Source organism: Schistocerca gregaria, chromosome 2, assembly GCF_023897955.1.
Source record: "Schistocerca gregaria isolate iqSchGreg1 chromosome 2, iqSchGreg1.2, whole genome shotgun sequence".
NCBI classification, from domain to species: Eukaryota; Metazoa; Arthropoda; class Insecta; order Orthoptera; family Acrididae; genus Schistocerca; species Schistocerca gregaria.
Genome location: NC_064921.1, coordinates 729823773 through 729846416, shown reverse-complemented (window position 1 = coordinate 729846416; position 22644 = coordinate 729823773). Strand labels below are relative to the sequence as shown.

Genomic DNA, 22644 nt, shown 5'->3' with positions numbered 1-22644 from the left:
AGAAAGTGCTGCTGCTAGGTAGTAGTCATGGGCGAGCTGTAGGCCTCAGTTGCAGGAAAGTTTAGGGGCAGTGAACCAGGTCACCAGCATACCTTAAGAGCTATGAGCACTTGTTCAGTGTAGAAGAGACGTGTTTCACAGTAGCGAAGATTAACAAGTGCTCATAGCTCGAAAGGTATACACTTTAGAGCCCATTTTACTACCATTTTTTTCACGTTTGGATTCATACTACCACCTCCAAGAATAAGAAAAGCAAAGAGCTTACAGCAGAAGCATAAAGTATCGAAGATGAATTGCTCATAGCTGTTAAGATATGCAGTTTAGTGTCCGTGTTTACTAGAAGACATTTTTGCTCCGAATTCTCGTTCCTGTCATATCCCTTGATATTGACCATTCCTCCTGCTACTTCCTGTATGTGTTATCACCACATCCATGGGCTTAATTTTTAAGGTTGTTGGCGTCCTTTTCATTAGTGAAGTCGAACTACTGCCCGTATTCACACTTTTATAAATAAATAATTGGAATTGTCAAAGGGAACAATGATACATTTTAAAAAGTTTTTTTATATCTGCGAATACCAAGCAAAAAAAAAAAAACTCATTACTGCCAAGCTAAGAACTTTCTATCTTGCTCTAGCCCTTAACCTAGCGGACCCATGTTCAGTCTTTGGATGTGGTTAGACGACGTAGAGGGAAAGACAGCTCCACCCACTCCTACCTACCTTCCAGCAATACGCCGAAGACAGCGCAGTGTGACAGACGTGGTTCGCTCGTTACTCCTAAGATCAGTATCTGTAGATAAACGGTTTATTTCTTTTTGACATTTCTGTAGCTTCAGTGTTTTAGTTCTGTTATTTGTAACGGTAAATCTAAATACTGTTTCTGGAAATCGATATCACTTGTTGTTGTTGTTGTTGTTGTGGTCTTCAGTCCTGAGACTGGTTTGATGCAGCTCTCCATGCGACTCTATCTTGTGCAAGCTTCTTCATCTCCCAGTACCTACTGCAACCTACATCCTTCTGAATCTGCTTAACGTATTCATCTCTTGGTCTCCCTCTACGATATGACTTATCAGAGCTTATTATGCAGCTATGAAGACAAAATTCACTACTTGCGCGTAATCATTTTCGGACCTCAGATTCAGAAAATAGGTTTTCAGACAGTCACGAAGAGTTTTTTGATAACGAATGATCGCGACTCAAACTTAGAATTCTTTGATACTAAAGAGCTTCGTCAAGGTTAAACTGAAGTGAATTAAGAGAGTAGTTCCAAGAATTGTTAAAAAAAAAATAGTTTCACATGGACGAAAACAACCTGCAAGAAACACTCGTGTCAGGAACCATAAAATCAGATTTCCCTGTACTATTTCCGTATCATCACTTATTGAACCATTTTATCCAAATACAGCTTTCGAGATATTTGATGCGTTTATCAAGAACAAAATGATATGTTGGACAAACAAAACGCTAGCAGAGTTCAGATTGACGTACAAGCACTCTCAAATTAGAGATAAATAAAATTGGAGGATAATAAAAGAGCCGGCCGTGTGGCCGAGCGGTTCTAGGTGCTTCAGTCCGGAACTACGCGGCTGCTACGGTCGCAGGTTCGAATCCTGCCTCGGGTATGGAAGTGTGTGATGTCCTTACGTTGGTTAGGTTTAAGTAGTTCTGAGTCTAGGGGACTGATGACCTCAGTAGTTAAGTCCCATAGTGCTTAGAGCAATTTGAACCTTTTTTTTTTTAAATAATAAAAGAGCAAAGCTAAGCTTGTGCGCTATGTGCGACATACCTGTTTGCATGACTTGTTCTAAAGCACTGTGCAATTCGTACATGTAATTTGGTTCATTTTGACCATTGTCAAAATTTTTGTGGCAGAAAATTTGACAATTTTAAAATTTAAGAAAGAATTTAGTTCGGTTTTTGATCCTATTTTCGGTGGCATGTTGCTAGTTTAGACTGAGTTATGAAAGTGCACATTTAGAGTAAAAAAGTCAAGTTGCTGACGTTGAATTTGCTAAATAGTGCTTTTGTTAATGTTTAAGTTCCACGTTTAATACAGTAATTTTAAACTCAAAACATACTTTTATATTTATTAAGGTATCTTTTCCAAACAGCTGTGCCCAGCGGACCTACGACTATAGAAGCGTTACTACTTTTCACCACTACAGTTACGGCTTAAAGAACGGAAGCTGCTTTCGACCAAGCAGTTGTCTTAAAATTACGGGTTAATACTATATCTAACATAAGAAACGTTTCTTGGCGCCAAAGTGTTAAATGTTTTTAGTTGCAGCATCTGTCACATACATGTATCTTATCTTACACATTTTTCACCAGTCACTGAGTGCAAATAACAGCTTGTTATTGTGTTAACCGTTCTGTGTGGTCGAAGGAACTTGGTGTAAAATAATCTGTAACTTGGAGATAGTTGCTTGACTACAATTAATTCCCTATTAAAATATTATAACAACTGATTTTTGTGAGTCTCAGGTATGTTGTAGAGGGTCTGTCCTACGTACCTGGCTAGCGGATTTTCATGCAAGGGCTCCTAGTTTTCGAGAAAATCCATGTTGAAGTTATATCTGTATCTGCTGTATTTGTCTCGTTAATCACGTTTCGAACTAGCTATCTAGGCGCAGGGACTAAGGTTCAGTGCTACCACGCTGGCGGTACGGATTCAAACTGCGAACTTCGTTCCCCCCCCCCCCCCCCCCTCCCCCAATTTCATCGTTCGGAGTATCATTAAATAGCATATCTACGCAAAGCTATTCAGAAATAGTCATTTTCGCAGTACTGATTCAATTAATAAATCAGTCATAACGCTTTCTTCAAATGGGTGTCCCAGTTGTCCGCAGTAAAAATTAGAAATATTTGGGCAGCTACCGGAGTTCACAGCGATACACAAAGTAATAACAGCTACGGAATGATTCCAGATGCAGACGAAAGAGATCATGCTCCCGTATGTGGGTCAAGAAAAATTTGTATGCTTTATTGATTCGTGGGGAGGGCAGACTGATCCGAGCGGTTCTAGGCGCTTCAGTCTGGAACTGCACTGCTGCTACGGTCGCAGGTTCGAACCCTGCCTCGGGCATGGATGTGTGTGATGTCCTTAGGTTAGTTAGGTTTAAGTAGTTCTAAGTTCTAGGGGACTGATGAACTCAGTAGTTAAGTCCCATAGTGCTCAGAGCCATTTGAACCATTTGCAGACTGATCAGACACATTACGATCTAATCATTGTAGACGAAAGAAAAAAATGAACTTGCACCGTAAAATTTATCCCATCCAAATGTACTCTGCTTTGCCAACCGAGCGACGTTCATTTTACAGGTACGATAAAAATTCAAAATGCTTCGAAGTTGCTAAAGACTAACACAGAATAAACCTGGAAGGAAGATTCCATAAAAATGTATTCTTCAATTCTGTATAAAATGAATGCACGTGCTATCACAAAATGGTTCAAATGGCTCTGAGCACTATGGGACTTAACATCTAAGGTCATCAGTCTCCTAGAACTTAGAACTACTTAAACCTAACTAACCTAAGGACATCACACACATCCGTGCCCGAGACAGGTTTCGAAACTGCGACCGTAGCGGTCGCGCGGTTCCAGACTGTTGCGCCTAGAACCGCTCGGCCACCAACGGCCGGCTTTGCTATCACAGGAATTATAAAATACGCGTGGTTCGCAGTGAAGTTTATGGAGGAAAGAACAATCATCTTGAATTTAAACGGACTGTATTTTCCGGTATTGGTTTTGAAAAATCCGCATTCCCGCAAAGCTGTAGCTTTTGTTAAATGTGCATGTGCTCCGCGAATGTGTGTTTCGGTTGCTTCTTAAACAAATACCGTCCGGAGTTCTGTCCTAGCAACAAACGATGCAAGAGATCCATAAATAAATAAAAATGCACGGATAGTATTACAAATTGTAGCGCCAGCAGCGTGGCCCATTGCGCTACGCTCACTTACTGGAAACATGGCTAAAGTTAAGGCTATAGAAGGAACACATTAAACTTCAACATCGATTTTCTCGGAAACCAGGGGCCGTCGCACGAAAAGCCGCTAGTCAGGTACTCTCTACATCACTACAGCATCACAATGACCAGCCCCTCGTTAGTCAGGCAAATGGTGGAAAAGCTATAGGGCAATGTTTAGCACGTGTGTGTGTGTTGGCAGCCTGCCGCCAGTGCCCGCGTACCTGAGCCACAGCCCGCCCGTGCTGCTGCACCCGGAGAGGGTCGTTCCACTGTCCGACAGCGAGCGCTTCGAGCGCAGCTTCCAGCCCAACGTCGCCCTGGCGCCCGTCGTGCGTCCCAGGCACGACGACTCCAAGCCCGACGTAAGTAAATCACTTGTACCTACCGGTACTGGACGCTGGCTTTCTGTGTCTAGTGTGGCGTGATACGTGCGGCAACAGAAGGGGAAAAGTCGGTAACACTTCAAGAGAGGCCTTCCGCGCACTGATCAAAAGTAGCCGGACACCAGGCTGAAAATGACTTACAAGCTCGTCGCGCCCTCGATCGTTAACACTGCAATTCTGGTGTTGGCCCACCCTTAGCCTTGATGACAGCTTCCACTCTCGCAGGCAAACGTCCAGTCAGTTGCTGGGAGGTTTCTTGCGGAATGACAGCTCATTCTTCACGGAGTGCTTCACTGAGGAGAAGTATCGATGTCGGTCGGCGATGCCTGGCACGAAGTCGGCGTTCCAAAACATCCCAAAGGTGTTCTTTAGAATTTAGGTCAGGAGTCTGTTCTGGCCAGTCCATTACAGGGATGCTGTTGTCGTGTGACCACTCCGACACAGACCGTGCATTATGAACAGGTGCTCGATCGTGTTGAAAGAGACAATCGCCATCCCTGAATTGCTCTTCAACAGTGGGAAGCAAGAAGGTGCTTAAAACGCCAATGTACGCCTGTGCTGCGATAGTGCCACGCAGAACAACAAGGGGTGCAAGCCCCCTACTGCCTCCGAATTTTACTGTTGGCACTACACGCTCTGGCAGATAACTTTCACAAGGCATTCGCCATACCCACACCCTGCCATCGGATCGCTACATAGTGTATCGTGATTCGTCACTCCACACAACGTTTTTCCACTGTTCAGTCGTCCAGTGTCGCTCCTTACACCAAGCGAAGCGTCGTTTGGAATTTACTGAGGGCGTGATGTGTGGCTTATGGGCAGCCGTTCGATCATGAAATCCACGTTTTCTCACCTCGCGCCTAACTGTCGTAGTACTTGCAGTGGATCCTGAAGCAGTTTGGAATTTCTGTGTGATGGCCTGGATAGAAGTCTGCCTTAAACTTCTAGAAGTCTGCCTAATACACATTACGACCTCCTTCATTTGTCGGCGGTCTCTGTCAGCCAACAGACGAGGTAGGCCTGTATGCTTTTGTGCTGTACGTGTCCTTTCACGTTTCCACTTCACTATCGCATCGGAAACGGTTGAGCGAGGGATGTTTGTGAGTGTGGAAATCTCGCGTACAGACGTGTATCACAAATGGCACCCAATCACCTGACCACGTTCGAAGTCCGTGAGTTCTGCGGAGCGTCCCATTCTGCTTTCTCACGATGTGTAATGACTACTGAGGTCGCTGATATGGAGTATCTGGCAGTAGGTGGCAGTACATTGCACCTAATATGAAAAACGTATGTTTTTGGGGTTGTCCGGATACTTTTGATCACTTAGTGTGTATGTTAGTAAAGGGCCCTACACAAGCACCAATGGACCGACCAATCCACCGCCATACCGGACATATGTAGGCGTTTTGGCCGACCGATGAAGTTTTCTTGTCGGGAAATCGGGTGGATAGGACTACACGACAGCGGACCCCGCCCCCTCCACCTCCCCCTCCCTCACCCCACCACCATCCAGCACATCACCCAACAAATTATGCCGTTTGTAGCGCTGCCGTTCCTACGACCCGACAACAGTTCGTCTTTTGTCACTACGCGCGGGATTAAATGCTCTGCTACAGTGTGTGAGGCGGACGAAACTTTGACAGTTTCGGTAGAAATTTAAAGACTGGTAGTGCTTGTGGGACACGTCGAGCTAGGGGTACTGCAATAGAACTGCAAGAAATGAAGCATTTGTTTCACTGTTTAACGAATCTTTAATGGTTTATGTGGCACATGGAGTAAAAGGTATAATTTTTTTTGAATAAAAGTCCGTCGGCCTTCCGATATGTATCGGAAGTAAATTCTAAACACCGAAATGTAGGGAGTCAGACGCTTATTCATAAAACGTACTTGCTTCACTATTACAAGCTTTAGAACAAAGGTCCAGCCTATATCCAAGCCTTCTGCCATAAGGAGCAAAGTGTGGTATTTTATTACGGTTCAAACACTTGCTGAATACTTCACTTATTCTGTATCTGTTGCTGTATTTAGATGATGTGCGCCACTACCATTTGTAGTCTTTCTTCTTCGTATTTGAAATGAGTTTCTTAAACTTACACCGGCGTATTGTACCCTACATACATGAATAACGTAATAAAGTTTACGTGAACATCTTTTGTTTTATTTATTTTGCTCTACCATGATGTATTTTCTCAGGCAACTGTAAATCACGGTACAGTTTCAGAAATTATCTCAGATATTAATTGTGGGGACACAACAGCACTGAATTTGACGACCTCTAGCCGGCCGTGGTAGACGAGCGGTTCTAGGTGCTAAAGTCTGGAACCGCGCGACCGCTACGGTCGCAGGTTCGAATCCTGCCTCGGCCATGGATGGGTGTGATGTCATTATGTTAGTTAGGTTTAAGTAGTTCTAAGTTTAAGGGGACTTATGACCTCAGAAGTTAAGTCCCATAGCGCTCAGAGCCCTTTTTTTTTCCCACAGCAATCAGAGCAAAATGCCTCGGACCTTTGGAGGTGAAGGAGTCCCACCTCTAACTGACAAACCAGGGACTTCTAATATACGACTTGGCAAACAAATGGTAATGAGATGGGGAGCTATTAACATTAATGGGGGCTACTCTGGGAAGAAGGTAGAGCTGGCAGAGGCTGCAAGTAAGATGGGGCTGGACGTTTTAGCTGTTAGTGACATTCGGGTAAGGGGTGAGAAAGAAGAGGAAGTGGGGGAATACAAGGTCTACCTGTCAGGAGCCAAAGCAGGAATAGCACAATTGGGTGTAGGGCTTTACATCAGGAAAGAAATGGAACCCCAGAGACTCATGGGTTCAGCAGTAGAGGGTAGGAGGAGTCGGGGTAGACCAAGGAGAAGGTACCTGGATTCGGTTAAGAATGATTTTGAAGTAATAGGCTTAACATCAGAAGAGGCACCAATGTTAGCACTGAAAAGGGGATCATGGAGGAAATTTATAAGGGGGACTATGCTCCAGACTGAACGCTGAAAGGCATAATCAGTCTTAAATGATTATTATTTATTTATTTATTTATTTATTTATTTATTTATTTTATTTTTTTTTACGGCCTCTAACTTACGCCAGTGGCTAGAAACGGTAAAGTGACTAACAGCCTCTCCTCGCAGCTTACAGCTCCTCATATGACAGAATCCTTTTTCGATAAGAACAGTTTGCGATATTAAATATCTCCAAAAAGCGTGTTTCATCCGTTCTTAAATAATTGAGAAAATCATTGTTTCCCAGACCTTTAAGTAAGAGCGCGTGGGTGAATTTCTTTCCGTTAGCCAATTCCCTGCCCACAGCGTTACCGTAGACTTCTTTTGGCCTAAGGAAAACTGCAGTTATTGTTTGTGTGTAAAGCCAAGAGGATCTAAACCCAGGGAACTTAAAATAAACAAATCACAAAAACAGGGTGGCGCTGTAATCGCTGAATGCAGCCCCCTTGTGTAGTCTGCCACGAATGTGGTCGGTCCGTCTGTCGGCTGATAAATTAGTGCCTGTGTAGGGGCCCTGTTTCTAGCTGTCATGTGATTTGTATAGCCAGTGACGTAACGATGTTTTCGTATTTAACGCAGCAACTACCTTAACATAGTAGGCTCGGGAGCACGATCAAATACACTTCGCCTGCAGGAGCAAATACACAGAAACAGGTAATAACTGAATTAATGCTGAGTTTTCGTTTCCTGCTTTGTTGTACTTTGATGTTCCTGTTATTAATACGTATACTGCAGAACTGTGGATGAAAGTAAACAGAAAATAACGGGAAGCACAACAGTCAGCTTGCAGGATAAGGGTCAACGGAAGCGTCCGATTCCACCCGTCTGCTTTGACCCATAACGTCATCAATATGGCGGAAGTGGCTATTCTGTCTCCTATATGGCGCCTATGATATCACTACATACACACAGCAACAAACACGAAAATACGTATAAATAAGAAAATATCTCCATCCAAAAATAGCAATCAAACTAACGGGACATCCGCGGGGTAAGTGATACATTTGAATACGAAAGATGAATACGAAATTTTAGTTGTGCACACATACTGATGTGTGGCGTAGTCGGAGGTCAATGTTATCCGCCGAACGCGGCGGTCTAGCGGTTCTAGGCGCTCAGTCCGGAGCCGCGCGACTGCTACGGTCGCAGGTTCGAATCCTGCCTCGGGCATGGATGTGTGTGATGTCCTTAGGTTGGTTAGGTTTAAGTAGTTCTAAGTTCTAGGGGACTGATGACCATAGATGTTAAGTCCCATAGTGCTCAGAGCCATTTCAACCAATGTTATCCGCAGTATATGTACACAACTAAAATTTCGTATTTACCTTTCGTATTCAAATTTTTTATCACTTACCCCCTGGTATAAAATGTCTGACAAGACAGCGAAGGTAAATTTGAAAACAAATTGAAAATGTTTGTCCTGGACAACTTAATTCTTTTCCGTTGAAGTTTTTCTATTTTTGTAATTTTACAAGATAGCGGACAAAATTACACCTGCTCCATTTAAAAAACCTCGTAAAGGTCAGCTTACAGCTATATTTCCAAATGAATGTGATTCAGTGTTGAGGACAATGATATGGGCCACAGAGGGGAAAAAAACCCTCAACGCTTTGTTCAATATGCCTTAGACAAGTATGTTCCAAGCAAGGTGTTAAGGTAGGGTGGCGATTTTTATGGAAAACCTGGAATTCTTAGATAATTAAATTTTACTAGGAAAAAATCGGGGTAATCTCAGGGAATTCCGTGTTTTTAACCTAGCATTGAAGTTTAATTTTTAATTTTACAAATCAGATTTTAAAATACTTTGAATTTCGAAGTTTTAATTTCATGAATTTTAATCTATATAAATTGTCAGTGTTTAAAAACTGCAGTTAAATTATTGCTTATGGCTAGTATAGCACAGCTGAGAGGAAAGAAAAGTCATAAATGGTCTACCTGCCCGCTCACCTCAATTTTTTCAGGAGCTCCCTAATGCCCTCTTCCTCCTCACGCTTGCAATTCTAAGGAAATTCCCCCTGCCCCCCATCTCTCCACAGGTTTGATTAGCCACTCTTTAACAGATGGGAAAGACTAACCGTGGTCTAATAGCAGTGTTAGAAACCTACTTCATAGAGAGAGGGCTTTATCACAGACTCGAGAGAAGTTAAAACCTAACAGATGAAAGCTGAATAAAGCGAAAATGGGCGTAAAGAGAGAAATGAGAGGAGCCACTCCCTGACTGAAAGTAAATTTTTGTCAACCGAACTGACTGAATATCCTAAGAGACTTTCAATCTTAGGTAACATCAGTAAGAAGTTCAAAAGCATGTCACTTAGTGACCATACCGACACCAAAACGGAAGATAAGAAAGTCGAAGAATTGAATTTGGTTTTCTGAACTTATTTTACCGTGGAAGATTGTAACACAGTCTCTCCTTTCAATCATCGTACGTCCAAATAACGAACACTGAGACACCCGATCACGGAATAGAAAAGCAATTACAATCGTGTATTATTGGAAAGGCTTCAGGGCCATATGAGATATGTAAGATTCTACAAAGATTATGCACAAGAAATGCTCCCCTTGCAGCAGCAGTTCGTCATAGATCACTGGAGCAACGAAGGGTTTGCAACAACTAGAAAAGAACCATTCTCGTTTTCAGGAAGGTCCGTAGGATAGAAGCCTATATCTGCAATGATAGTGTGTTGTAGCAGTCCTCAGCAGTTAGGAGGTCTAGGTCAGTTGCAATGTCTAACAGGAAGAAGGTTCTGCTGCTAGGTAGTTCACACAGTATAGAGGTGTGGGCCAGCAGTTGCAGGAAGTGTTGGGGAGTGAGTACCAGGCTACCAGCTTTGTGAAGCCTAGTGCAGGGTTGGCTCAGGTGACTGAGAGCATAGGGGAGTTATATAGGAATTTTACGAAAGAGGATCAGATAGTGACAGTGTGTGGAACAGGGAATAGTCTTGATAGGGACGGAGAATGGGAATATGATGTAGGTGGTGACCTGGTAAAGGTAGTTACTCAAACTGGTGGCACTAATGAGCATTTTGTGCAACTGTTTCAGCGCCATGATTGGCCTCATCTTAATTCGGCTGTTAGGCTTATTAACATGGGGCTGGAGAAAGCACAGACGTCAGAGGGCATTGGTCACGTATCAGTGGGTCAGTTGTGTATATCAGTAGATCTGGTTTCACTAGGCATGGCCTGCACTGCAGTGGGTATGGGAAGGGCGGCTGGCAAAGCTTATAGGTGACGATGTAGTGGGTGGTGGTGGAATCACTGATGGAAAAATTCCTGTAGTAGTTGGTGTTAGAGCTGCATCTTTCTTAGATTAAAGTCAGCTGATAGGTATACCTGCTTAAAGGAAGTCTCTCTAACTAAGGGATCACCTTCAGCGGATATCATGTTTCCAAGTAGAGAAGGAGTTATCACATTTCATCAGAATATAAGAGGTATTAGAGATAAAGTTAGTGAACTGCTTATTGATGTTCACTCTGAAGTTATTGGTATGTCAGAGCACCACTTAAATAATTTGGCAATCCAGAGGCTACCAGGTTACAGAGTAGCTGGCTGTTTTTCAAGGAGTTCCTAGCAGGGTGGGGGAGTGGCTGTGTACATAGAAAACAGTATTCCATTTGATTCCATGGACATATCACGGCACTAAACTGAAGAGATTTTTGAATGCTGTGCAGGGGAAGTTGAATTTAGTGACACTAAACCTATAATTGTTGTTGTTTATAGGTCCTGTAACTCTGACTTCACAGCATTCCTGATCAAGCTAGAGAGAGTTCTGGATTCACTTTAGGAAATTCCAGAAATTAGACTTCAATATTAATTTTGTATATGATGGTGCAAGAAAATAAATGTCACATATAATTACAAACTGTGTAGGAAAGTTAATCCAACAGCAATAGAGAGTTTTTAAAACTTCGCCAAGGGACAAGTGCCAATAACATAGATGATAAATATAATGTTTTCCTTAACACATTGCTCATGCTTATTGAGAGTTGCTTTCCATTAGAATGTTCCAAATGGGGTACTAGCAGTAAAAGGCCACCTGGGTCGATGACTAGTGGGATAAGGATATCATGTAGAACAAAGGGGGAATGTAAGAAGTAGTCACAATCAAGCTAGAGTAGCCCATTACAAACAGTACCGTAAGGTGCTTAAAAATGTTATTAGCAAGGCAAAGAGTATGTGAAAGCAAATGGAATAGCTAATTCACAGGATAAAATTAAAACCATATGGTCAGTTGTGAAGGAAGTGTCTGGTCAGCAGCACAAGGTTGACAATGTAAAGTCAGTTCGTAGTAAAAATATTTCTGTTACTGATAAATCAGATATATGTACAGTATTTAACAATCATTTTCTGAACATATCTGGTGAATTAAATACAAATCTAGTTTCTACAGGGAATCATATAACTCTCTTGGCAAATGACTTTCTGAGATTGATGTCTGAAATACTCCACTGTGATACAGACAAAGGGGAGATTTAGTCAATAATTAAATCACTGAAGACTACAGACTCTCATGGTTATGATGGAGTGCCTAGCATAATATTACAGTACTGTGCTGCACATGTTAGCCCTGTGTTTAGCCATGTTTACAATTTTTCTTTTAGGAATGGTCAGTTTCCTGAAAGATTAAAGTACTCAGCAGTAAAGCCACATTATAAAAAGGGAGCAAGGGGTAATGTAGACAATTTTAGAGCTGAAACTTCCTGGCAGATTAAAACTGTGTGCCCGACCGAGACTCGAACTCGGGACCTTTGCCTTTCGCGGGCAAGTGCTCTACCATCTGAGCTACGGAAGCACATTTCACGCCAGGTACTCACAGCTTTACTTCTGCCAGTATCCGTCTCCTACCTTCCAAACTTTACAGGAGCTCTCCTGCGAACCTTGCAGAACTAGCACTCCTGAAAGAATGGATATTGCGGAGACATGGCTTAGCCACAGCCTGAGGGATGTTTCCAGAATGAGATTTTCACTCTGCAGTGGAGTGAGTGTGTGCTGATATGAAACTTCCTGGCAGATTAAAACTGTGGTAGAGCACTTGCCCCCAAAAGGCAAAGGTCCCGAGTTCGAGTCTCGGTCGGGCACACAGTTTTAATCTGCCAGGAAGTTTCATATCAGCGCACACTCTGCTGCAGAGTGAAAATCTCATTCTGGAATTTTAGAGCTATTTCAATGCCATCAGTGTTTGCTAAAGTTATTGAAAAGGCTGTGTATGTAAGGATAATTGGTCATTTTAGACCACACAATTTGCTATCAAATGTACAGTTCAACTTTAGAAGTCGTTTAACAACTAAAAATATTATATTATCTTTTCTCTCTGAGGTACTGGATGGGTTAAACAAAAGATTTCGAATGCTAGGCATAGTTTTTGAGCTAACTAAGGTGTTTGTGTTGATCACAAAATATTGCTCCAGAAAATTACAGAATACGGGCAGTTACAGTTGGTTTACCTCTTACTTTAGCAACAGACAGGAAAAGGTCATTACTCACAGTGTTGAGAATGGCTGTGATGTGGGGTCTGAGTGGGATAAGGTTAAGTGAGGGGTGCCCCAAGGATCAGTGTTGTGGCCACTCATGTTCCTTATTTATATAAATGATATGCCCTCTAGTATTATGGGTAACTCTAAAATATTTCTGTTTGCTGATGACACTAGCTTGGTAGTGAAGGATGTTGTGTGCAACATTGGCTCGGTTTCAAATAGTGCAGTTCATGACATAAGTTCATGGCTTGTAGAAAATAAACTAACTCTAAATCACAGTGAGACTCAGCATTTACAGTTTCTATCACACAATTCAACAAAACCTGGCATTTCAGTTTCACAGGATGGGCATATGATTAGTGAAACTGAACAGTTCAAATTTCTAGGTGTTCAGATAGATAGTAAACTTTTGTGGAAAACCAACGTTCAGGATCTCGTTCAAAGACTTAATGCTGCAATATTTAATATTCCTAACGTATCTGAAGTGAGTGATCGTTTGACACAAAAATTTGTCTACTTTGCTTATTTTCATTCGCTTATGTCTTATAGTATTATATTTTGGTGTAACTCTTCCCATTCTAAAAGGATATTTTTGGCTCAGAAACGGGCGGTTAAGGCAATAAGGGGTGTAAATTCATGAACCTCGTGTCGACCCCTGTTCACAAGTCTAGGTATTTTGACATTGGCATCTCAATATTTATATTCCTTACTGTCATTTCTTGTTACCAATATTAGCTTATTCCCAAGAATAAGCAGCTCATACTCGGTTAATACTCGGCAGAAATCAAACCTGCATTTGGATCGGACTTCCTTAAGTCTTTTGCAGAAAGGTGTGAAGTACACTGCTGCATCCATTTTCAATAAGCTACCATTGAAATTCAAAAATCTTAGCAGTAATCCACACATTTTCAAATCGAAACTGAAGAGATTCCTCATGGGTCACTCCTCTATTTTGCCAAGGATTTCCTTGAAAAATTAAGCTGTGTCTTGTTGTATTGTTGATTGCCTTTACTTAAACTTACGGTATGACTTCTTTTGGGTTCATAAAAATTTTATTTTTATCTGTTATTTCTTTTACATTGTAATTTCATATACTAACACAATCCATGACCTTGGAGATTTGCTCCTCAATTTGGTACTACAGAACTTGGCGCTTAAATAAATAAATAAATAAATTGTGAAATGTGGTTTATATTCAAGAATTCTGATGGCTTTGGAGAATGAAAATCTCAAAAACCATAGGTTTCGGAAACAGAGACGTGTAACTTAGCTTGTTCTGTTCCACCACAATATTCATAACACAGTAGACATCGGCACTCAGGCTAGTCCAGGGTTTCTTGATGTAGGAAGGCATTTTTCATGATCCTGCACTGCTATTCAGTGAAATGTGAGGAGGGGCAATGTGTGCAGAATATCAGATCACATTTGTGACAGGATTCAAGACTTCCTTGCAGACAGAATCCAACATGTAGGCCAATCAACAGAAGTAAGGCCTACAGGTACTTTCCACAGTACCCAAAGGAAGTGTAATAGGACTGTTACTGTTGGCAGTGATCTAATGATGTAGTAGAAACTGTCTGAAGCTCTTAGTGTGTTTGCAGATGATGCAGTTGGCAGTAAGGCAGTAGACTTTGATAGTTGACTCTGATCGCAAGTAAATGTAACGTATTGTGCATACATAGCAAAAGAAATTCACTACTTGACGGCTACAGTGTTGATGACAGATAGCTGGAAACAGTATGTACCATAACATATCTAGGAGTAACTATTCAGTGAGACCTTAAGTGGAATGACCACATAAAACAAATGGTAGGAAAATTAGACACTAGACCTAGATTCATAGCAACAATCTTAAGGAAATGTAGCTCATCATGAAGTGGGTTAGAGAGAGAGAGAGAGAGAGAGAGAGAGAGAGAGAGAGAGAGGGGGGGGGGGTGGGGGGAGAGGTTCATTGTATTACGGAATCGTGTAATCGGTGCTAGAGCATTAAAAGTGCATTCAGCCTCCAGTGGCAGACATTACAGGAGAGGTGGTGTGCATAACAGAGAGATTTGAGTTCGATATTTCAAGAGAGCCCTTTTCAGGAAGTCTGAAAACATATTACTTCCTCCCACATACATCTCTTCATGTGACCATGATGAGGAAATCTGAGAAATAACCCCCTCGCTTGCAATTGGGGAGTGGAACATACAAGGGAATCAGTTAGTGGTAACAGAAGTACCCTCCACCCCACACTGTTAGGTGGCTTGTGGAGTATATAGGAGTCTAGTAACTCATTCCATATCATTACACTTAATCATCCAAAAGACCAATGGAACATGAGACTAACACATGTGGACTTCATAAACTCAGAACAAGAATGTTACCTTCAAGCTTAACATGTATGTCGGCTACCCTGCAGATAAGTATGCTACCACAACTAAGATTTCATATTCACAATCGCTGACTTCACTAACTGTGAACCAAATGATCACATCAGAGCTAACCTAGAACTAGGGCTACACTTCAGATTAATCTGTCATAGATTTATTATTTGTTTGTCTGTTTCACCAACTTGCAATGAAATGTTACCGTCCAACCTAAACTAGCCTTAGGCACCAACTTAATGCAAAAGTTACCAGCACAGAAATGTGAGTCACGAAAGCAGAATGTTGTGAAAGCCCATCCAAAAAATACAATCAGTTCTTATTTTTGTGCCGTAAAGACAATTGATAACTGTTCTTTGGCTACCACATACTAGCTTGGCTGCTTGAAATTTGACATGGAGACACATTACCAATATCTGCTCTGTACTTTGAACAAATGCAGTGTGTGGGTAGCCCTTTGTGAAGTTTAGCTGGAAAGACATTGATAAAATTTGATTTCCCTCTATATTATTTTTTGGAATGCAAATTGGTGGACTTGTCAATGGTGTAGCCTGAGGCGAAAGGTGATATTGTGACTCTCCCTTGGTGAAGTGATATTGAATGCTTCAATTAACACAATTTGGCTAATACTCATGTCCCCCCTGCCCCCGTCCCCTCCCTTATCCATTTGAGTTACCCCAAATAATAGTATCAAAAAAATCTAGTAAACACAATCTAAATCATGACCTACAAGAAATAAAAAGAATATAGTAAACAAAATATATGACCAACATTTGCAACTGATATATACAAAGAAAAATATCCTACACACCATCATAGGTAACACACTACATCACAATTCAAAGAATATAACTGATGGGTTGTATTGTCACTAGTGCCCCATTTCCACAGGATGTAGATGATATTTGTACAGTCACTAATTTTCCTGAACTTCAAGTATTGGCTTAATGTGATAGTGCTTTGCCCTCTTTAATCCTGATATACTGGTTATAATGGTAGACAGACCTGAAGCATCGCCCAAGGTCAGATTTAAGATAGGTGGGAAGCTGATAATTTGGTTGAGATCTGGCAAAGCCCCCACCCCCACCTCCTTCCCATCCCAATTTTCTTCTTAGTGGGTACCTCAGCAATGAATTCATTAAAAGAAGGTGGCGTTTTCCACTTTTTATTTATTAATTTTATTTATTCATGTCTAGTTTCAACCTTCTAAGCTAATCTCAAGCGAAATTGTGGTTCTGTACAAAATAAATTTTATTATCTCTCAAAATAGAACTATAATGATGTGGATGTGAACATATTTCAAATACCTTTAGTACACAAATTTTGATGTTTCCAAAGGTATTATATTGAAGGAAGAGTAAAGCTAAGCATGAAATAATAATTTCAAATACTGTGACTGTATATTTATGTGTGCAGTTGAGGAAAGTTTATAATGGTAAGAAATGAAATAGTAAGGAAAAGAAAAGAAACATAAATATTAAAATATATGGGGAGGTGAGATTAAAATTTAAATTTCATTTTGTTGTGTACACGTTTGCTATTGCCACATTAGCAGAATGTGGCTGAAGTTACTGAGGTTTTTGTACATTTAACATCTGTAGCTATATTTGTGGCTTTGCAGAGGAGCCCTGTTTTTCTCACTGACGCACCCAAGCTTTTAAAATCTTTCAGTGGTGTTAATAACAAGATAGACACGAAGCCCACACCTACTACAGTAGTACAAGTTTATATGCCAACTAGCTCTGCAGATGAGGAAGAAATTGAAGAAATGTATGATGAAATAAAAGAAATTATTCAGATAGTGAAGGGAGACGAAAATTTAATAGTCGTGGGTGACTGGAATTCAGTAATAGGAAAAGGGAGAGAAGGAAATGTAGTAGGTGAAAATGGATTGGGGCTAAGAAATGAAAGAGGAAGCCACCTGGTAGAATTTTGCACAGAGCATAACTTAATCATAGCTAACACTTGGTTCAAGAATCATAAAAGAAGGTTGCATACATGGAAGAAGTCTGGAGATACTAAAAGGTATGTGATAGATTATTTAATGGTAAGACAGAGATTTAGGAACCAGGTTTTAAATTGTAAGACATTTCCAGGGGCAGATGTGGAGTCTGACCACAATCTATTGGTTATGGCCTGTAGATTAAAACTGAAGAAACTGTAAAAATGTGGGAAATTAAGGAGATGGGACCTGGAAAAACTGAAAGAACCAGAGGTTGTAGAGAGTATCAGGGAGAACGTAAGGGAATAATTGACCGGAATGGGGGAAAGAAATACAGTAGAAGACGAATGGGTAGCTTTGAGGGATGAAACAGTGAAGGCAGCAGAGGATCAAATAGGTAAAAAGACGAGGACTAGTAGAAACCCTTCGGTAACAGCAGAAATATTGAATTTAATTGATAAAAGGAGAAAATATAAAAAATGCTGTAAATGAAGCAGGCAAAAAGGAATACAGTCGTCTCAATAAAGATATCGACAGGAAGTGCCAAATGGCTAAGCAGGGATGGCTAGAGGACAAATGTAAGGATGTAGAGGCTTATCTCACTAGGGGTAAGATAGATACTGCCTACAGGAAAATTAAAGAGACCTTTGGAGAAAAGAGAACCACTTGTATGAATATCAAGAGCTCATATGGAAACCCAGTTCTAAGCAAAGAAGGGAAAGGAGAAAGGTGGAAGGAGTATATAGAGGGTCTATACAAGGGTGATGTACTTGAGGACAATATTATGGAAATGGAAGAGGATGTAGATGAAACTGAAATGGGAGATATGATACTGCGTGAAGAGCACTGAAAGACCCGAGTTGAAACAAGGCCCCGGGAGTAGACAACATTGCATTAGAACTACTGAAGGCCTTGGGAGAGCCAGTCCTGACAAAACTCTACCATCTGGTGATCAAGATGTATGAGACAGGTGAAATACCCTCAGACTTCAAGAAGAATATAATAATTCCAATCTCAAAGAAAGCAGGTGTTGACAAATGTGAAAATTACCGAACTATCAGTTTAATAAGTCACGAATGCAAAATACTAACGCGAATTCTTTACAGACGAATGGAAAAACTAATAGAAGTCGACCTTGGGGAAGATCAGTTTGGATTCCGTAGAAATGTTGGAACACGTGAGGCAATACTGACCTTACGACTTACCTTAGAAGAAATGTTAAGGAAAAGCAAACCTACGTTTCTAGCTTTTGTAGACTTAGAGTAAGCTTTTGACAATGTTGACTGGAATACTCTCTTTCAAATTCTGAAGGTGTCAGGGGTAAAATACAGGGAGCGGAAGGCTATTTACAATTTGTACAGAAACCAGATGGCAGTTATAAGAGTGGAGGGGCATGAAAGGGAAGCAGTGGTTGGGAAGGGAGTGAGACAGGGTTGTAGCCTCTCCCCAATGTTATTCAATCTGTATATTGAGCAAGCAGTAAAGGAAACAAAAGAAAAGTTCAGAGTAGGTATTAAAATCCAAGGAGAAGAAATAAAAACTTTGAGGTTCGCTGATGACATTGTAATTCTGTCAGAGACAGCAAAGGACTTGAAAGAGCAGTTGAACAGTATGGACAGTGTCTTGAAAGGAGGCTTTAAGATGAAAATCAACAAAAGCAAAACGAGGATAATGGAATGTAGTCGAATTAAGTCGGGTGCTGCTGAGCGTTTCTGAAGAAGAGAAATTTGTTAACATCGAGTATAGATTTAAGTGTCAGGAAGTCGTTTCTGAAAGTATTTGTATGGATTGTAGCCATGTATGGAAGTGAAACATGGACGATATATAGTTTATGTAAGAAGAGAATAGAAGCTTTCGAAATGTGCTGCTACAGAAGAATGCTGAAGATTAGATGGGTAGATCACATAACTAATGAGGAGGTGCTGAATAGGATTGGGGAGAAGAGAAGTTTGTGGCACAAACGCGACTGGAACAGGAAAGGGAGGTAATGACAGTGGCATGTAAAGTGCCCTCCACCACACACCATTGGGTGGCTTGCGTAGTATAAATGTAGATGTAGATGAACTTGACTAAAAGAAGGGATCGGTTGGTAGGACATGCTCTGAGGCATCAAGGGATCACCAATTTAGTATTGGAGAGCAGCGTGAAGGGTAAAAATCGTAGGGGGAGACCAAGAGATAAATACAGCAAGCAGACTCAGAAGGTTGTAGGTTGCAGTAGGTACTGGGAGATGAAGAAAATTGCACAGGATAGAGTAGCATGGAGAGCTGCATCAAACCAGTCTCTGGACTGAAGACGACAACAACAACAAAAACAACAGTAACAAGAATGTTCAAGCCCGAAACACAGTTTACCTGGATGTTCTAATACTGTACTTAAAATACTTGTGACCATTTAGTAGTAATGTAGTGCTAACTAATAGTTGTGTCATTTACAGTGTCACTTATCAAAGATGATGGGTTGCTTCTTATTCTTAACACTTGCCTGTAATTTTGCAATACAATCTGTATTGTTACTTGAATTCTTGCCTAATGTCACTGATTACTAAAAGATGTACTTAAAACTATTGCAACATTGAAGATACATCTAATTCGCAATACATTGCTACCGAAAATTACACTTCATGCTTCTGAAGGTAAATATTGAATCTGTCAGTACTACCTGTCATCATTGATCAACTAAACCATCAAAATGTCAGATAAAACCATTTACAGATATCCAATTTACTTCAAATACACACCACAATGAAGATTATTGTTCTTTTCATGACGACAGCCATCTAAAGTTTGCTTTCTCAGTGTTTTGAACAAGTGCACAGCGTGGAATAATCATTAGATCAATTAATGTTTTGAGGCACGTAAGGACATGTAATTCGGGGATACACTATTTTAACATACCCCTTGCAGATCGTTATTAGACATGAAACTTTATATACATTTTAGGAAAAAAGGTATGTATTGATGGGGTGAGGATTGGAAGGGTGTAGGGGTGGGGGGAGGGCAGTATTTGCATCATAGCTTTGGAAGACCTGTAACAATTTCATCCATGTTGGATACAAATGTGTCATAGTAGAGGAGAAATGATTTGGGGAAGACCACTTTAATATCCTTATTTGTGTGGGTGATAAGAGTGACTTTGGAATACCCATAGCAGTTTTGACAAAACTAGGCATTTGCTTGATTTACCATATCTGGAAAACATATTAGTGTATTATTCCTGGCACACTTATGTGAGTTGTGATGGAGAAGAGGATGAAATACGAAAATAAAACAAACAATATTAGTATCTAATCAACAGTTAGAGTTTCTAGGCTCCGTGGGAACACTGCAGATAACTGTTAACTCCTAGGGATAGGAGAAGCTGTAGAAATGGGTCTCATGTTAAGAAAACTATGGAATACTTCACATTTGTCTGGGCTGTTGTGCCACAGTCGATATTTCTCCAAGAAATTCATTTGACCACAACACAACAACCCAGAATGTTTCAGTAAGTTCAACATTTCTGGACATGAAAGTCAACTTTTTGCATGTTGGAACTCAGAACAGTTTCAGCCAAAACTGGTACGAATAAAACTTGTTACATGGGGGTGGGATGAGATTAAGATTTCATAAATGGTATCAAGAAAGAATAAATGGGAAGAAAACTTGCCCCCAGATATTCCTTAGTTTTTCCATTTTGATTTTTCTGTGTCCATTCAACACTTGTACATTCCCCAGATCCATGTCTCTCTTACCCTAAATGAAGAACCCACTGGTTTCTGAATCTTGAGTCTGACATTTTGTGCATATGTTTTGATCTGCTGCTATCTGTTTTTATTCACTTAAATGTAATAATAAAATGTATTTAAATTTCTGAAGTGTGACAATGGAAGCTAATAAGAAATATTTTAAGTCTTTTAACATGAAAGATTCAGACTCTAGAGAGCCTGAAACGAAACTACTTTTCCATCAGGAACAGATTACTTTAACCATTACGCAATGATTGTTGACCCGTGTTCTGTAAATTTATGTTAATTACAGAAAAGATGGTGATGGTGCTACATGTATTATCAACATTAAAAGCCGAGGCAATAGTTACATTGTAAATACAGGCTTTGTATTTATGGTATAATTTTTTTCCCAAGTAGACATATAAATAGAGGGAAAAATACTTCCATAAAAAGCTGTAAAAATTGTAATTAGAATTTTCAACATTTTAACCTATTTACCGCCAATTTAAAGGTTTTACAGTTAACTTAATTTGTATTTTATTTACAGTTGCTGTACATCAAAGAGTGAAGAAAGTTGGCTGTCTCTCTTTGCATGATAGGTATTTATTTGAAATACCTTGAGTTATTGTGAGAAGGAAAAATGTAAATAAAAGATTTTTTGAAGATTATCATCTTAAAACTTGGAGAAATTGAGGTGTTAAGACTTTGTGTTTCAGTAGTATGGTATTGCTAAGGTGAATGCTGAGATTGTTTCTCTTATTAGGCCATTGTTGACTTCCTGCCCTATTCTTACCTTCTTTTTCTTCCCTGTTAACGTTTTATACAGGTATATACTCTGATGCGACAAATCATGGGTTCCTCCCAATATCATGTCAAACCACCTTTTTCCTGGCATAGTGCAGCAGTTCGACATGTCATGCACTCAAAAAGTTGTTGGAAGTTCCCTGCAGAAATATTGGGCTATGCTGCCTGTATAGCCTCGCGGAAGTGTTACCAGTGGAGGATTTTGTGCACTGACCGACCTTAATTATGTCTCATAAATGTTCGCTGGCATTCAGACCAAATAAGTCACTTGAATTGTCCAGGATGTTCTTAAAAACCTATGGTGAACAATTGTGGTCTGGTGACATGACATCATTGTTTGAAAACATGAAGCCCATGAAAGGCTGCAAATGGTCTCAAATTAGCCAAACATAACCATTTACAGTTAATGGTCAGTTTAGCTGGACTAGAGGACCCACTCCATTCCTTGTAAACACAGCCCACACCATTATGCAGCCAGTAATAGCTTACACAGTGCCTTGTTGACAACTTGGCTCCATGTCTTCATGGAGTCTGCACCACACTTAAACCTTACCATCAGCTCTTCTCAACTGAAATTGGGACTCATCTGACCAGGCCACAGTTTTTCAGTCATCAAGAGTCCAACCAATATGATCACAAGTTCAGGAGAGATGCTGCATGCAAAGTTGTGCTGTTAGCAAAGGCACTTGCATCGGTTGTCTGCTTCTGTTGCCCGTTCAATGCACTGTCCTAACATATACGTTCATCATATATCTTACATTGATTTCTGTGGTTATTTCATGCAGTGTTGTTTGTCTGTCAGCACTGACAACTCTATGCAAATGCTGCTGCTCTCAGTCATTGACTGAAGATCTTCGGCCACTACATTGTCCTCGGTGAGAGGTAATGTATGAAATGTGGTACTTGTGGCGCTCTCTTGACACCATTGATCTTGGAATATTGAATTAACTAATGATTTCTGAAATGGAATGTCCCATGCATCTAGCTCCAAGTACTA

At 40.6% G+C, this 22644-nt stretch overlaps 1 protein-coding gene across 4 annotated transcripts in view; it reads left to right on the top strand.

Annotated features, from left to right (window-relative positions):
• The window catches only part of LOC126334867 (ski oncogene-like), a 599408-nt gene that overhangs the window by 557870 nt on the left and 18894 nt on the right, over positions 1 to 22644 (top strand). For all 4 annotated transcript variants that reach the window (XM_049997555.1, XM_049997553.1, XM_049997554.1 and 1 more), the window contains one exon: positions 4169 to 4331. In XM_049997555.1, the coding sequence (XP_049853512.1) occupies positions 4169 to 4331 (163 nt within the window). The remainder of the gene's footprint in view (positions 1 to 4168; positions 4332 to 22644) is intronic.